Source organism: Oryctolagus cuniculus, chromosome 9 (assembly GCF_051225735.1).
Source record: "Oryctolagus cuniculus isolate XC-2025 breed Fujian yellow rabbit chromosome 9, ASM5122573v1, whole genome shotgun sequence".
Lineage (NCBI taxonomy): Eukaryota > Metazoa > Chordata > Mammalia > Lagomorpha > Leporidae > Oryctolagus > Oryctolagus cuniculus.
In genome coordinates this window covers 129,225,360-129,242,579 of record NC_142875.1, presented here as the reverse complement: position 1 = coordinate 129,242,579, position 17,220 = coordinate 129,225,360, and the positions used below count along the sequence as shown (strand labels likewise).

The 17,220-nt window shown below is 48.1% G+C and overlaps 2 protein-coding genes across 6 annotated transcripts in view; one reads left to right on the top strand and one right to left on the bottom strand.

The window, feature by feature from the left end:
- The window catches only part of LOC103348950 (uncharacterized), a 395,863-nt gene extending 391,558 nt beyond the window's left edge, over nt 1–4,305 (bottom strand). For 3 of the 4 annotated variants that reach the window (XM_089303988.1, XM_089303990.1, XM_089303989.1), the window contains exons 1-2: nt 3,804–4,305; nt 2,597–2,655 (exon numbers count right to left, since the gene is read on the bottom strand). In XM_089303988.1, the coding sequence (XP_089160114.1) occupies nt 3,853–4,302 (450 nt within the window). In that variant the 5' untranslated portion in view covers nt 4,303–4,305 and the 3' untranslated portion in view covers nt 2,597–2,655; nt 3,804–3,852. Of the gene's footprint in view, nt 1–2,596; nt 2,656–3,505; nt 3,637–3,803 lie in introns of all 4 variants that reach the window. The other variant, XM_089303987.1, reaches the window with a different exon arrangement.
- The window catches only part of PKP2 (plakophilin 2), a 100,829-nt gene continuing 87,909 nt past the window's right edge, over nt 4,301–17,220 (top strand). For both annotated transcript variants that reach the window (XM_051850924.3, XM_051850923.3), the window contains exon 1: nt 4,301–4,523. In XM_051850924.3, the coding sequence (XP_051706884.1) occupies nt 4,301–4,523 (223 nt within the window). The remainder of the gene's footprint in view (nt 4,524–17,220) is intronic.

Below are 17,220 nucleotides of genomic sequence, written 5' to 3'. Positions count from 1 at the left end.
GCCCATGAGTCACGGTCAGAGGGACTGTCTGAAGCTTCCATGACAATGCAGATTGCTCAGTACTAGCTCTGGGGGCTGCCGCCCTGGCTTCTTCTCCCACCTCCCATTTGGGGTCTTTTAGACGCATCAGATGTGCACATGCACAGTATACCTAACATCGCAGACAAAATGAGCATTTGAGTTAGAGGTAAACACTTTCCTCCTTGCGTTGTGATCCAAGTCCCCATCCAAGAACGGTTTTCCGATGTGTTTTCTAAAGCTTCCCTTTCTAGACCTGATCCAAATTTCATTGTATGTAGCTAATCACACAACTGCTGATTGCCTTGGTAACACAGTCATTTGCTAAAAGAGGAAATAAATTCTGAGGTTTATTTAAAATTTTCTATCTGCCAGGTCCCTTATGCTAGTTTATAAATAATTATTTAAAAGCAATAGCTATTAATAGGCTAGAAATTGTAGCAGGAAATATTTCATCCTAGCTGACATTCATGAAAATGTATTAGAGCATTTTTATTAATATGTACCTAACAGTTTCAGTATCATTAATGTTCATTAATATTATCCATTAAAATATTTCTACATATGTAGTCCTCCAATAACTTCCTAATTTTTTTAAATATTGTAATTTTTCATATAGGAATTTATGTATGATAAAAAAAGATTCCTTTGAGCAAACTCTAACTTTAGATTTGAAAACAGTAAGGTATTAGTGTTTCAAGGCAACTGTGTATAAATCAGACAAAAAGCCAAGTTAAAACTTTAAAAGAATTTCTGAGTCCCTATGGTAGATTCACTGCAAAAGAAACTTTAGCCTCATAATTGTTATCTATTATTTACATTCCCATCTGCATTCCTGCGGAATTCCTTGTTTGTTTCTTTTATCAGATTCTGCCGGTAACTATAAACAAAATGAATGGACAAGTCTGCAAAACTGAACCCAAATACTAAAAGGCAGAGCAGCCAAACTGCACAAAAGGAACCACAACATTCCATTTCCAAGCTTCAGGGTGCTAGCCAGCAGCTACCTTCAACAGTTACCTCAGGGCTTGCTCCCAGTTCCGGAAGTTGGGTAAGCAGTTTTCCCGAGCGATGGACAGGATGGGGCACAGTGCCAGAGTGCGCGCAATTCCTCACACTACACGAAACTACTGCTAGTGCAGTAGTATGCACACCTCCAAAAGCACCCTTTTAAGGAGTGTTTATGCTTATCCTATTTTCAATGGGATCAGACACTAATTCTGTGAGCATTCAAAAATTTAAAAGGTGACCTGGCTTTAGCTTTTTTAATTTATAAAGAATATTACAAAGCTAAGTAGTATACGACCTACTATACATAATATCTATGTGACTCCAAAAAATATAACACGTCACCCAAAGAACCTGAAAGCCTAAGTAATCACGACTAACAGTTGTTGGGCACTCATCATACGTGACAGAATGTACTAACTGCTTACATACAAAAGGCATTCATTCATTCATTCATTCTGTACCTAATGGGTATCTACTTTAGGTCCTAAAAAACAGTAGTGAAAAAATAAAATCCTTGCTTTCATGGAGTTTATATTCCAGTAGGGAAACAATCAAGAATAAAGTAAAACTTAAAGCCTGTGTGATTGAGAAAAATTAAGCAGAGAACGGAGATGGCACAGATTGTGAGAGAGTCTCATTTAAATATGTTGACATGAGCAGGAAGTGAGGGGGTCCAAAACTGAGCCTTGGGGGGATGGTGAAGTTTCCTATGTGCTACTATCTTTTTAGTCCTCATAGTCACACTACAGGTAAGATACTTTTATCGCTTGCCTTTTTTTTTTCTTTTTTTTTTTGACAGGCGGAGTGGACAGTGAGAGAGAGAGACAGAGAGAAAGGTCTTCCTTTGCCATTGGTTCACCCTCCAATGGCCACCGTGGCCAGCTCACCGTGCTCATCCGAAGCCAGGAGGCAGGTACTTCTCCTGGTCTCCCATATGGGTACAGGGCACAAGCACCTGGGCCATCCTCCACTGCACTCCCTGGCCACAGCAGAGAGCTGGCCTGGAAGAGGAGCAACCGGGACAGAATCCGGCGCCCCGACCGGGACTAGAACCCGCTGTGCTGGCGCTGCTAGGTGGAGGATTAGCCTAGTGAGCCGCGGCGCCGGCCCTATCGCTTGCCTTTTAAAGATAAGAGAATTGAGCTAGAAAAATAAAGAGGTTTGTTTGCATTTCTACGTACTCTTTAAAGGGTAAGCTATGGTTCGAACCCAGATCTTCCTCACTCACAAGCTGTGCTTTTAATCACCATCCTCCTGTGAGATCACACAGCTACCCAATAACAAGATTTGTAAGTGCTCAGTTACCGGCAGCTACCTACCAGGATAATGATAACATCGCACTTCAAAGATTAATTTGAGAGGAAAATAATAAGTGAAGCTTGGCTTATTAAAATAAATGAGAAAAATGTGAATCTGCCAGGGAAAACAGATCTGGATGGAGGCAGAGCTGATCTTTCTAGTCAAAGCTCTCCAGGCACAAAACACAGTGCATGATGGGGCGGGCGTTGTGGAATGGTATTGCAGGTGAAGTGGCTGTTGGGGACACTTGCATTCCATGTCGGCATACCTGCAATCGAGTCCTGTCTCCACCTCCGCTTCTGGTCCAGCTTCCCACTAGTGCACACCCTGGGAAGAAACAAGTGGTATCTCAATACTGAGTCCCCTGCCACCCACTCAGGAGACCCGGAAGGAGCTCCTGGCTTTGGCCTGATCCAGCCTTGGCTATTGCTAGGAAGGAACCAGTAAACGGAGGATCTCTCATTATCTGTGCCTTTTCAAATAAAAGACGAACAGTTTGTAATGTGCAATGCACACACACACACACACACACACACACACGGGATGTCCCTGTAGGGGCAGGTCCTGACAGCACCTTTCGAAGCAGCAGAGGGGAGAGAAAGCAGGGCCCGGGAACAGAGCTCGAGGCTGGAACTCTGTCGTCACCTGACCTCCAGTTCACCCCGCGGTTGTCTATTAAATCTCAGCCTCAGCGTTGGGTGCTTGCATCTGGCCCCATTACCGGGCTTCACGCAAGGTGTAATTTACCTAAAGACAGGTCCTGCGGGGGAGGGGGGGCGGAAGGATGGCTTCCAAGACCCTGCCCACGACTCCTGCTTAAGCACGGCCTTCCACACGCCTCGGCCACGTGGCCTGCGTGGAAAGGGTGCCGAATTATCGCCCCTGGGTGCCGAGGGCAGTCACCCACACACCTGTGCATTAAGGGCGGCGGGCTGGAGTAACACGACGGGGGGGGGGGGGGGGGAGGGGCGGAGCAAGCCCGGGGAGGGGGGTTCACAGCAACTGCGTGACGTGGGGCCACGGGGGAGTGTGAGCACACGGACCCAAGCGAGGCCCGGGGAGACGACCCTGCTGGACTGCCAGGGTGCCCAACGAGGGCAGTGGGCACGGCTGGCTTAGGCCGCACCCCGGAGGGCCAAGGACCCTGGTCTGCCGTCAGCCGCGCGGGAACCCTCACCAGCCGGAGTGCGGTTCCGGGCGGCCCTCGCGGGGGTCGCCCAGCCTCCCTCCGGGACCCCCGCCGCGCCGGGCGCCTCCCGGAGCCCGTCCGCGGGGGCGAGCGGGACTGTACTGGTACACTCTGTGAATCTGCAAGGGAAAACAGAAGCTCTCCGTGAGCACGAACATATGCTTCTGGGAAGGCATCTGCGCAGAAAGTACACAGTCCTGAAGTTGGACTGAGGAAAAAAAACTTCAAAAAAAAAAGAAAAAAGCCTCGCACTTCCCACGGCCTGCCTGCGGTCGCCCCTTCTCACCCGCAGGTCCGGGAAAACCCAGAGTCCCTGGAGCGGCTCTCACGGAGCCTCACGGACCCGGGCGTCCCGAGGCGGGCCTCGCGGCAGGCTCACAGGCGGCGCCGCCGGGCGCACCTGCCCGCAGGCCGGCCTCTCCCTCCGCCGCGCGGGCGCCGCAGCCTCCCCGAGGGCGGGGCGCGGCCACGGCCACCGAGCCCGGCGATCCCGACGACGTGCGCGACCCCGGCGGGCCGCGCGCTCCCACCGCCTGCCGGGGGCGCGCAGCCGCCCGGCGCCCACGCCCGGCCCGCGCGAGTGCGCGTGCCCGGCCGCAGCCGCGCCCCCTCCGCGGTGGCCGCGCTCCCCCGGGGCCCCGGCCTCTCCCGGGCGCGGGGGCGGGGCCGGGGGCGGGGCCGGGGGCGGGGCTTGTGGCGGCGCCCCCGGCTCGGCTGCGGCTCCTCTCCCGCAGGTTCCGCGGCAGGCGAGCGGCGGCGGCGGCGGTCGTCCCTACCGGCCCCATGGCAGCGCCCGGCACCCCGGCCGACTGCGGCTACATCCGCACGGTCCTGGGCCAGCAGATCCTGGGACAACTGGACAGCTCCAGCCTGGCCCTGCCTTCTGAGGCGAAGCTGAAGCTGGCGGGCAGCAGCGGCCGCAGCGGCCAGGCGGCCAAGAGCCTGCGGATCCAGGAACAGGTGCAGCAGACCCTGGCCCGGAAGGGCCGGAGCTTCGTGGCCAACGGTGAGTGCAGCCCCGCAGGGCCCTGCGGCGCCCGCCTCGCCGCTACCCGGGGGTGCGGGACCCGGCGCACTGCCCACCTGTTGCTCGCCGCCCCTTTGTGTGGCCGGCCGCACCTGCGGGGCGAAGCCGCGGCTCCGTGGCCTTTTCCGCGGCGTTGTGTCGTGCGCGTGTGCATGTTCAGTGCACACGCGTGTGTGTCCAGGACTTCACCCCTCCGGGGCTTGTCCCCCGCCCGCCCAGCCCCGCTGGTGCGGGGGCCCCGGCCCGGAGGCGCGGGAGGGGTCCGTGAACACTTTGCAGTTCTGTGCAGAATTTGGCTGTGCGTGATTGTCTCTCTGGGAGGAAGTCCCCTTGGCGGTTATGAGATCTCTTAAGACTCCACGATATCAGTAATTGCATCTCTATATACATTTTAAAGAAAACCTGAAAGCCGTCGCGCTCCTGTAACTTGTAAATTGAGCCGCGGCGGTGGTTGATCTAGGGAGTGGACCCAGCGCCGTGGAGGCTTGGGGCCGGGCAGCAGGGGGAGGAGGACGACGGCGAGCGGGCAGAGGTAGGGGACTTTGGCCCTGCTGGCCGCTGCCGGCGGTCCACCCAGCTGCGCCCGGCTCCAGAGCGCGGGCTGCCCCTCCTCCACCACGCCCCATCTGCAGGCATGGGTGCAAGGCGGGCGTCTCTGAAAAGCCTCGCCCGAGGTGCGAGGGTTTACACACGCGCACACACACACACACACACACACACACACTGTGTAGGCTTCCAGAGCAAAGCCGTTGTGAAGATGAGGCGCCGGGTCCTGCCCGCTTGTCCCCTCTGCAGTGGCTGCCCCAGCGACTCAGTAACTCCCCTTTTAGTTGAGGACTGGGTTGCTTCTCTCTTCTCTGCGGGTTTGCCACAGGCAGAAGGGGAGAGAAGGAAGGGAACCCTGAACTAGGCGCCGAGTGTGGAAGGAACTCTTAAGAAAAAATGAAAATGTCCACAGCCCAGAGCACAGATGACAGCCAGCGGAGAGTCCAAGACGCTGTCCTGTTTTCAGTTTGCGCCTGTAGGAGGGCAGGCAGTGTCCAGAGACCTGAAGGTAAAGAGAGAATGCTTAATGTTCATATGTGTGCCTACTCTGTGCCAAGAACTGGGCGTTGTAGATTCCTCTCATGATATTGTTTGTACTGAAAACACAGACGGACACTTGTGAGCTAGGTATTTTTTTTTTTTTTTAAGATTTATTTATTTACTTGAAAGTTTGGAGGAGAGAGAGAGCTTTTCCATCTGCTGGTTCACTCCCCAGATAGCCACAATGACCCTGGCTGAGCCACACTGAATCCCAGAGCTTCTTCTAGGTCTCCCACATGGCTGGCAGGGGCCCAAGCACTTGGGCCACGTTCCACTGCTTTCCCAGGCACGTTAGCAGGGAGCTATATTGGAAGTGGAGCAATTGGGACACAAACTGTCATTCATGGGATGCCGGCTTTGCAGGGGGTGGCTTTACCCACTATGCTACCCGCCAGCCCTGAGCTAGGTATTTTAATTCCTATTCACAGACGAGGAGACTAAGCGGTTAAGTAATACGCGAGTTACCACAGATAGTGAGTGGCAGAGCTGGTATTTTAAACTCCCAAACCTGAACTTTTAAACTGCTGGTCACTTAGATCATTCCATTTTGTGATTTTCTTTTTTAAAATACAAGTGGGATTTCATACACCTGTGACCAGTGGAGTTACTGTATCTGTCAAGCCAGCCTGGGCACCAGAACAGCTTAGAAGACACACAGTGCGTATAGTAGATTCTCCTACTGTCCTCTGAGAATGGCCAGCTAGCAAGAGCAGCTGGACATCAGCTATTCAGTTAGCAGGGAATGGAGCCAGGAACAGAAGGAAATCAAGTATTGCTGGATCTCTGCTGTGTCTCCAAGAATCATGTGTTTGCATTTCATTATATCCTCAAAAAACAGCTACAGGAGATACAGGTGAAGATTCACTTCACATAGGAAGTATTTGTCAAAATTTGTTAGAAGTGTAGTCCCAGCCCCACAGACCACCTATCCTCTCTACAGTGCAATGTATCAACCGTTTCAGCAACTAGCCAGTCAGTCTGTTCTCTGTGCGGGGCACAGCCTAGGTGCTGCATTAAACACACAGTCTGCTTGCTTGAAGCAAGAAGTTGACAGCTGCCAGAAGGAAGCCTCCCTCTAGAAAAATCCATCACCAAACAGAAAAGAATAAGCAGCCCAAAAGAACAGCTCCTCATTACGGAGCTGGGAAAAGTTACTTCTGGCTGATGGGGATTCTGGGAAGCCACATGGAAGGACTGGGCATTTAGATCTCAAAACTTCAGTAGGATTGGACGGAGGAGGGGCTGGAGAAGGAGCCTTCCCCAAGGGACACCATGAATATTTCACGGTCACCGTGTTGATAATGATAGAACAAAGGGCAGGGTCTCCCGGCTTCTGCTCTAATGCTTAGGCTAACTACTTGAATGACTCCTCAACTAAGGAACAAAGCATTTGAAATATTTTGATTACAACAGCAGCTTCCCAGCGAGCTGCAGTACACTCAGCAGCCTACACAGAAGTGCACACCAGGCGGAGAGATAAGGCAGCAAACACCTACGTGCTTGGAAGCCTTTGCTTTCTGAGGCTTGGACAGGAAACCGGCTTCAGAGGAGTTTACCATGAACATGCTATACAGCAATTATGAAGGCTGGTTCGGATATGTCATTTAATTAAAGTTCTTTGGAACGGTCTAGGGGCTCGTGATGGTTGTGTCTGTTGCTTTTATTATATCCGTAGTACTATCCTGTCTCTAAAGTTGGAACAGACTAGCAATTGTTGAAACAATGCAGGCCTGGAAAGGATCCTGTGTCAACACAAATCCAGGGAAGAGAGGACCCTGGTGTCAAGGGCCGTTAGCGCCAGGGCCCCGGGAGAATTGTGAATTGTTGACATACCTGTGAGTTGAAGGCAGCACATAATCTGCTGAAACCCAATGAGCTACATGTGGCTGATTTGTTGATAAGTCCTTTGCAAGGGTCTTAAACCCTTTTCTGACTTCTTTCTAATGTCTGCAGCCTGGGGGCCGGGGGTTCATTGTAAGTCACTCGGTGACATTTGGTGTTATTTTCAACTGCCAAACATTTTACAGTTGGCCGTAACTCGCTGGCACAGCAGCACTGAGAGATGATCTGCAGTGTAGTGAATTCTTTCAGTCCTCTAAAAATCACAGAGGAGAAATGGTTAACTATCAGCAAAGGGAGAAATTAAGTGCCTGTCTCCCACTTGCCTGGAAACTGCTCCTTTTCTCACTGTGCAGTTTTCCCCACGTGCCTAAGCAGGAAAAAGAAAGCCATATTTTAAATTGTCATATATAATGCTTCATAGCACACAGTAAAAGATGTCAGCCTGCCATTTACTACCTCACTGGAAATCTACCCTAAAAACTTGAGGCATATCATTTACTTAGCTGGTTTCTCTGGTGAAGTGGCTTTGAGAACTGAATTCTGGAGCGAGAAATGAAAATTGGCTTGAGGTGGCAAAAAAGGCAGTTCATAGGTGATAATAGGGTGTGGGTGGGGGAGTGTTTGAGAGGGGAGTTCGTGTTCAGATTCTATACGATCTCCGCTTGCCAAAGAGGAATTCCAGGTATGAAGCCATTCTGGGATCGAGGGCACTCCTCATTCAGAACAGAGCAAAGGAGGGGAACTCAGCTAGTGTGGAGCCAGACCCTGGCCCTGCTGTCCTCAGGGTAAGGAGTTCAGATGCCTCCTTGTCTGCCCAGGGGCCACTCCGTGTTCCACATCCAGCAATGAGTACAGTAAGTCCAGAAAAACCAGTGTGTGGTTTTGTTTTTGCCTTAGCCATGCCTTTGTGTATCATCAAATGAAATGGAATGGTTACAAAGTGGTGATTTCCAGAAATAAGCCCCGCAGCTCTAAGAAATGGTGAGAACGTATCATGGGGCACTGAAAGATTCTCTGGGTGAAAGACACGCTTGACAACCATGCAGAATGGCGTCATAACACACGTTCTCCGTGAACTTTTTGAAAACCGCGTGGTCCCTTCGAGGGTGAGGTTTTGAGTGAGGCTGTGTTGAGGAAGCTTCGAATCAGTGGAGTGAGAGGAAGCCCTAAAGAGCCCCCGAGTCACAGATAAGACGCAGGAAGTTGCTTCCAGAGAAGACTGTTCACCCCACCTTGTTTCTGCGAGCCCCTCTGTGTGCGGGCTGTGCCCTGTGCTGGTGGCTCCCGTGCCACGGGAACAGTCAGTCAGTGGCTCACTCGAGAGAAATTCACTCGGGATTTGTGGCTCAGCTCACCACGCTCATTCTCTAAAGTGTGATTTTCGATGTCAGCTTAAAAAGTTTTTTTCTCCTGGGTTAAATTAAGGCCATACATACTGACATTATTTTCTCTCCAGATTGGTGTGGTGTCAGTGTTACACTGAAATTGAATTTCTGGTCTTTTCAATACAAATTATTAAAATTTTTGATGTTTTTTTTTTCTGAGAGAACTAGTACATTAGTGGCTACCTGTCTGGGATCATAAGGAAAATCCAGAAGAAATACGTTTTCAAAGCCTCTGGCACTTATGAGTCAGACTTGATTCACGTGGCCTAAAAGAAGGTTCTTTGGTTTCATCTCCTATGGTTCTCAAGAGTGTTAAATTCTACAATTTGGAGAGAAGTGTCGGACTCTAGCTATTTTGTGAATGTCTACGAATGTATAAATATCATACTCCTCTTTGGGAAGTCAGCAAACAATAAAAAACAGCAATGCAAATGGGAATAAACAATTAATTAGGGGAAACTTAATCTTTCTATTAGAGCAAACCACCTCATTCCCCTGACATCAGATTGAGAATAGTAAACAGACTGTAAGGTCCTCTTATAATAGAAATATTGTGTGCCTTTTGTGTAATGCCATTTATTAATGAGGACTTGATAATAGACATAAATACAGTTACGTTCTTAAAGACAAGTTTGGGAGCTCAGTCAGTAGACCTAGATAAAAAATGCATATTTGGGAATAAAGGAACCTTGAGCGTTTGAAAACATAACCCACTATTACCATTTAAAGAACCCACATATTCTTGCAGTGATCAACTTTTGGCTTAACAATTTAATTAAAATTTAGCAAGCCCTGGCTTTCTGAAATGCGCAGGAGAAAGCACTGCACATTCAAAGCTTCATAGATGATGTCCCCTGAATCCTCAGTCTCACATCCACACGGAGGATGACTGGATCTTGGTGATCTGTTTTCAACAAAGCGTGAAAGCAAATAGGAACTCTTCTTCCCAGGTAAGATGAACTAATTCTAGGCCAGCAAAATACTACAGATAAATACAGAAGCCCTGCAGATACAAGAAGGATAGTGAACGAGTTTTATCCAAACTGCAGGATCGACCTGGCTGAAACAGAGGCAGCTTTCCTAGTAAGTTGAAAGTTTGGGGTAAGCAGCTTTTCTGCCTCTCCATCTGCCCAGGACAGAGGCACAGTAGACACCATGTGAGGACGGAAGTCTGAGCTGAGACTTCCCACTTCACATGTTGGCTCCACGGAGCAGCTGCCAGCCTGAGGTGACCTGCACACTGAATCTGTGTACGTAGGGTATTTCAAATACAGAATTAACACGACCGCCTTGTCAAGTGCTGGTGTAGGACTGTACTAGAAGTGGTGGTGTAAGATACGATTCTTTGTGTCAAGGAGGAAAAAATCTGTTTGGAAGATAACCTTTCCTCCTTTAACCTGGCCTCACTCCATTCCTTTCTCCATGTAGTGACTTGAGTGAGCGTTCTCGAAGCTCTGTGTCATTTTCCAGCTTAAATTCCATGGGTTTCTTGCTGTTATCTAAAGGAGTAAAATCCTTCTTCAGCTTGGCATTCCAAGCCCTTGGTGACACGAGGCCTGCAACTTCTCAAGCGTCACCCATATCACCACTCCCCCATCCCCCACACACAAGTGCATTATCTTGCTTGGAATTCCCACCTCTTTCCCAACCCCCGTCCCTCTTTGCTTGGTTAACCCTTGGTGCCCCTTAAAACTGAGTCATTTGTGTGCCCTAATAGGCCAGCTTCCTTCACCTCCTATTGTGCAAGATAAAGAGTGATGGTCGTGAGTCACCAAGATGTCTCAGCAGGGGAGAAATGGGGCAAATACAGGAGTTTTGTGACAATGCATTTGGCAGATTTGCTGGATTTAAAGCAGAGATAGCAGTTGTGACTCAGTTGGGAGAGGTTAGCTTAAAAAGCTGACACTCTGAGAATATAATGACTTGAGATTCATGACAGAGAAACCCTGTAGTGAGTTTGTTGTTGTTACTTATTTTTATGTGAACTGCGCTGGTAACTGAATCCAGGTCTTCTGTGTGGGTGTCAGGGACCCAATGACTTGACTCATTACTGCTCCTTCCTATGGTCCACATTATCAGAAAGCTGGAATCGGGAGCAGAGCCAGGATTGGAACCCAGGCATTCCAGTGTGGGATACGGACAACATTACCTGCGTCCTAACTGCCAGGCCACGTGCCCACTCCTGTAGTGAGTTTTTAAAAGCAAAAAAAAAAAAAAAAAAAAATTATGCATTCTATACATTCGCCAAATTTTTGGCCATTACTTTTGTCATTGTGAGTATAATGTGATATTTCTCAGTGACTTCTAAAACCATTATGGGATATCTCAGCAGTCTCAGCAAATGGATTGACAGGAATGCCAAAGTTAGTAGACAAGTATAGGAACTAACAGGTCACTCATATACCTACTGAATACTTCACCAGTACACTATCAGTTTATCATCAGAAATTCTAAAACCCATATTCTGACATCTGCTATGTAAAGGGGTCTTTTTTATTTATTTGAAATGCATAGTTAGTAAAAGGGAAAGAGTCAGAGATCTTCCATCTGCTGGTTCACTCCCCAAACGGCTGCAAATGCCAAGGCTGGGCCAGACCAAAGCCAGGAGTCAAGAGCTTCCTCTGGGTCTCCCATGTGGGTACAGGGTCCCAAACACTTTTTCTGTCCTCTTCTGCTTTCCCAGATGCATTAGCAGGGAGCTAGATTGGAAATGGAGCAGCCAGGACTCAAATTAGCACTCATTTGAGATGCCAGTGTCTCAGGTGGCAGCTTTACCGTGTATATCACAATGCCAGCCCCATAAAAGAGTCTTTTGGGGTTGTCCAGAGCAGTGATTTGAGGATGGTCCATAAAATGCTGCAAATGGTCTATGAGAGTGTGGCCCTCAAACTACACAGGGGGCTCCTGGAAAGTGAGGGCTTCTGGCTGCGCGGTTTTCTGTGAGTGGTGGACGCCATCCACTGCACTGGCACAGCACATGGGCATGTGGCCCACTGTTCCAGGACAGCCAGTCTGTCCTTGGCAGGCTCAGATCTGTAAGAACTCAAGGCCAGAACTCTATAGCATGCCCCTGATACACTGGCTTGTTTCTCCTGGTTGATTTCATGATCTGTGTTGACTGTTCTCAAGGAACCGTGCTGCACAACTTTTGGGTGAATTTTCAATTATACAAAACATTATTTGACTTAGGGGCCGGTGCTGTGGCATGGCAGGTAAAGCTGCCACCTGCAGTGGCGGCATCCCAAATGGGAACCAGTTCAAGTCCTGGCTGCTGCTCCACTTCCAATCCAACCCTCCGCTATGGACTGGCAAAGCAGTATAAGATGGCCCAAGTCCTTGAGCCCCTGCACCTGCTTAGGAAACCCGGAAGAAGCTCCTGGCTCCTGGTTTTGGATCAGCACAGCTCTGGCCATTGCAGTCAGTTGGGGAGTGAACCAGCAGATGGAAGACCTCTCTCTCTGTCTCTCCTTCTCTCTGTGTAACTCTGACTTTCAAAAAATAATGAATCTTAAAAAAAATTATTAGACTTCAATATCAGCTTTAAAACTCTTCTTCACCATAGTTTTCTTAACCAACACATTCCTTTCATTTTCCAGCCTGAGCAAATGCTTATCTTGCTTATATGCAAGATGTAGAATTATTGCTTCCATAAATAATATCTGGTTGTTTTCCTTGGAAAGTAAGAATAGAAGATAAAAGAAGCATCTTTTTTTATATATGAGTCTAGGGAAATACCAACATATGCAAACAAAACCTTTCATCAACTCAGGACAGATATATTGTTCTAGGTGAGTCCTAACATATTTCATTTTCTTTTAGCTCCTAGTTGTGTTAACAAATGATTTACAGATCTCTTTAAACATGAACTGCTCTACAAATGCTTTCTGATAAGTTTCAAGGTGCCACGTCTCACCTGTAAAAGCATGCCCCCAATTTTGCTCTAATGGAAGAAATTAAATATTTTGAAGATTTGTGGAGAAAGAAAACTGTTGCTCCTCAGGGGAAAGACCAATTATGGGAAGACGATCATTTTTGGACTCCTGGGCTCGCTTTTCATTTAAAAGTAAAGCAAAAAACATTGTGAATACACATTGTGAAGACGACTGCTTACCATAATTAACATGTAGCACTTCCATCAGTCCTGGCAGTCAACACCCACTGGTTCCTGCACACACGTTTAACCAGCATGGGAACCTCTTCGTAAACATCTTCTCCAGAAATCCTTTTAGAGCTCAGTGTGAACCAAGCCACGTTCTAACTACCCTGAGAGCGTTCTGGAAGGTTGAAAGAAAAGGTGCCATTCTGCACTGAGTGTGCCTCTCTCCTCTGTAATAGAAGCAGGTGCTATAAACGTTGTGATGTTTGTTTAGCTGTTCTCTGTCACCTCCTTACCATAAGGGAAGCTGTAGTTGGTTTTGTGAAACTCTTGACCAGGAACAGGCTTATCAAGTTGATTTTTTTTTTTTTTTTGACAGGCAGAGTGGACAGTGAGAGAGAGCGAGACAGAGAGAAAGGTCTTCCTTTGCCGTTGGTTCACCCTCCAATGGCCGCCATGGCCGGCGTGCTGCGCTGATCCGATGGCAGGAGCCAGGTACTTATTCTGGTCTCCCATGGGGTGCAGGGCCCAAGCACTTGGGCCATCCTCCACTGCACTCCCTGGCCACAGCAGAGAGCTGGCCTGGAAGAGGGGCAACCAGGACAGAATCCGGCGCCCCGACCGGAACTAGAACCCGGTGTGCTGGCGCCTCTAGGCGGAGGATTAGCCTAGTGAGCCGCGGCGCCAGCCCAAGTTGATTTCAAAAATGAGGTAATAAAGCTGATCATGGGAATCAGGTTAGTGCCTTTAACCCTAAAAAAATCCATTGTTTTGAGCACTAATCGCTTAGATGATCAGAAACAAAAATATTTTCCCTTCACAGCTGCTTAGGGATCTTTCTGAGCAGAAAGGCATTCGCACCAGGAAAGAGAGAAGTTTTACGTTCATTTTCCCGTGACAGCTGCCCCACTGCAAACTCCTGAGCAGTTCAGAATCCTGGCAGCATCTCAGCACACTCTCTCCTGCCCCCACCCCCTCGCTTTCTTTGACCTGAATCTCTTGCTATTTGAGAAGGGCAGAGGAAGAGTTGCTCTGTAGCCATGGACTTTGTTCCCCTAAATGGGCTCCATAAAATGTCCGTGGTTTTCTTAGAAGAAAAGGTGCTGCAGCTCCCTTGGCTAATCCTCCGCCTGTGGCGCAGGCACACCAGGTTCTAGTCCCAGTTGGGGCGCTGGATTCTGTCCCGGTTGCTCCTCTTCCAGGCCAGCTCTCTGCTGTGGCCCGGGAGTGCAGTGGAGGATGGCCCAAGTGCTTGGGCCCCTGCACCCACAAGGGAGACCAGGAGGAAGCACCTGGATCCTGGCTTTGGATTGGTGCAGCGCTGGCTGTAGCAGCCATTTCGGGGGTGAACCAATGGAAGGCAGACTTTTCTCTGTCTCTCTCTCTCTCTCACTAACTCTGCCTGTCAAAAAATAAAAATAAAAAGTAAATTAAGGAAGAAAAGGTTGAGATATTGTTGCCTCTTGATATTAACTAGGAGATCATTTAATTATTAATTATTGTTAATCGGAACATCATCACCTTAAGGAAACATCTAAAGCACATTAGGTGCTGTGCAAGGGAAAAGAGTGGCTGAACCAGTCACAATGTCATCGTCGTCCTCGGTGTCTGGGTCAGCTGGAAACAGTCAAATTCAGCACCACCAGGAAACTTAGCAGAATGAAAACTCTGACCTGTGGCAGGTTGTAAATTAAAGCAGCATACTAGCTTATCCTTTCTAGAAGAGACTATTTCATGAAAAGCTGTGAAAAACAAATTTTTGTGACCCATATTTTATTTTTAAAACCATATCTCATTTTTGCATATTGCCTTTGTAGAGAATAGATTTCTTTCCTCACCCATCTCTAGGTTTATGGCTGAGACTGTTATAACAAAGGCCAGATTAACCAGAAAAGAGCATAACCAGTTATTTAATGAAAGTTTTAAGTGGCACGGGAGCCTTCAGAAATGAAGACCTACAGAAACAGGGAAACATCTTCTGATGGACAGCCGGGCAGCGCGTGACTGCGCAGAGGGAGGTATGAGCTAACAGAAATGCACCGAGGGCAGTCAGCAAGACCTGTTTGCTTGGATTCTTCCCTGAGACATTCTTGTCTTCCAAGCACACGGGACCCCTCTGGAATTTCACGGGAAGGGCCTGCTTCAGGGGAAAAGTGGCCAGGGCAAGGTGAAAGTGAACTTCCGGCTTCTGTTGTTTGTTCAGATACCAAGGAACCAGATTTTGGCAGAGCCTGTTCTGATCCCTGTCGCTTTACACTTCTGAAAGCATTTGGCTCTATGCTGTCTCAGGCAAAACTCTCAGCGATCCTGGGAATTATGGGAAACTGAGGCTGTAAGTGACGTGTCCAGATATACAAAAAGTAATATTGCAATGGCTCCAGACAAAGTGTACAGATCTCCTCAACTTGGGGGAAATATGAGGGTGCTTCAGAAAGTTCATAGAAAGATAATTTTGTTGCAAAGAAATTTGGAAATGATGCACTGTTTTTCCATAATACGGATTTTTCTTGAACTTCTTAAAGACCTCATGTACCTACCTCCTTAAAAAACAAACAAGATTTATTCATTTATTTGAAAGAGAGAGGAAGAGACAGAGAGAGAAATCTTCCATCTGCTGGTTCACCTCCAAAATGGTCAGTATGTCCAGGGCTGGGCCAGGCTAAAGCCAGGAGCCAGGAGCTTCATCCAGCTCTCCCATGTGAATGCAGGGGCCCAAGCACTTGGGCTATGTTTCATTGCTTTCCCAGGCACTTAAGCGTGGAGCTGGATCTGAATAGCAGCCAGGACTCAAATTGGCGCCCATATGGGAAGTTGGCACTGTAGACAGCGGCTTAACCTGCTGTGCCAAGTGCAGGCCCCACCTACCTCATTTTGATATAAATCATCTGAAATAAAGTCGTTGGGGCTGGTGTTGTGGTGCAGTAGGTTAAGTTGTGGCCTGTGGTGGCAGCATCCTTTATGCATACTGGTTCAAGACCGGGTCGCTCTGTTTCCGATCCAGCTCCCTGCTAATGCACCTGAGAAAGCAGCAGCAGATGGCCCAAGGGCTTGGCCCCTGCACCCACATGGGAGACCTGGACAGCGTTCAGGCTCCTGGTTCCAGCCTACCCAGTCCCAGCCCCAGTTTTACAGCCATTTGGGGAGTGAGCCAGTAGATGGAAGTTCTCTGTGTGTCTCCTGCTGTCTCTGTGTAACTCTGCCTTTCCAGTCTTTCAAATAAATAAATACATCTTTTTAAAGAGCCACTGTTAATTTTCAGTATAAATAATTTCATGTTGAATTTAATTTAGGGTGCATCTGTATAGATCATGTTCTTGTATGCTTTTTTGTCTTTTAAGAGAAGGACATAGCTGAGTAAATGAATATGTTCATATTGTTAGTTATATATGCTTATATTGTTATATATTTTATTCTCTAAACAGAACATGATGCCTTGCCTTAAAAAAATTAATTTCCATCATGATGAATATTTACCTTTAAAAAATTCTACCTACTTTAAAATTTCTTCAGTTGCCAATTTACCCTTATCCACCATGCTGATCTCAAGCTGCCTAAGCAGTTTAATCTGCATTGTTTGCAGTTGGGAGATTGGCCTTCAAATTAGAGAAACCATTGACTGTGACAAAGAGCAGGCTGAATACCAGGAGTCAGATCTTCTGTATTTGTATTCCTCAGGAAGGTGTCCACGATTTATAAATCCAGTGTTACTTGTCACCCTGTTACCAGCAGCTACGTTGGGAATCATTAAACAGGTTTCAGTTCATCATCTGAAGACTGAAGTAGAAGCTTCATTTCAACAACTATGTTGGGGCAGCCATTTCACTTAGTGGGTTAGAGACCTGGTTCAAGTTCCAGCTCTCCTGATGGGTTTCCTGCTGCTGCCCACCCTGGGAAGCAGCAGGTGATGACTCAAATGTGTGGATCCCCTATCATCCAGGTGAGGAAGACCCAGATTGGGTTGAGGCTCCCGGCTTTGACCTGGATCAGCCCACCAGCCCAGGCAGTTACAGGCATTTGGGGAATGAACCAGAGGATGGGAACTATTTCTTTCTCTCTCTCTCTTTCTCTCTCCCCCACCTTTTCTCCCCCCCCCTCATCTTTTCTCTCTTCCTCCCTCCTTCTCTCTCTCTCTTCCTTTGTCTCCCTGCTTTTCAAGTAATGTAAAAATAAATATAAAAATTACATCAGCAAATAAATAATTAATATTTACAGAGTATTTGGAATGGCTCATGTGAAGATTTTAGAGGAAAGAGAGCATGATTGTTTT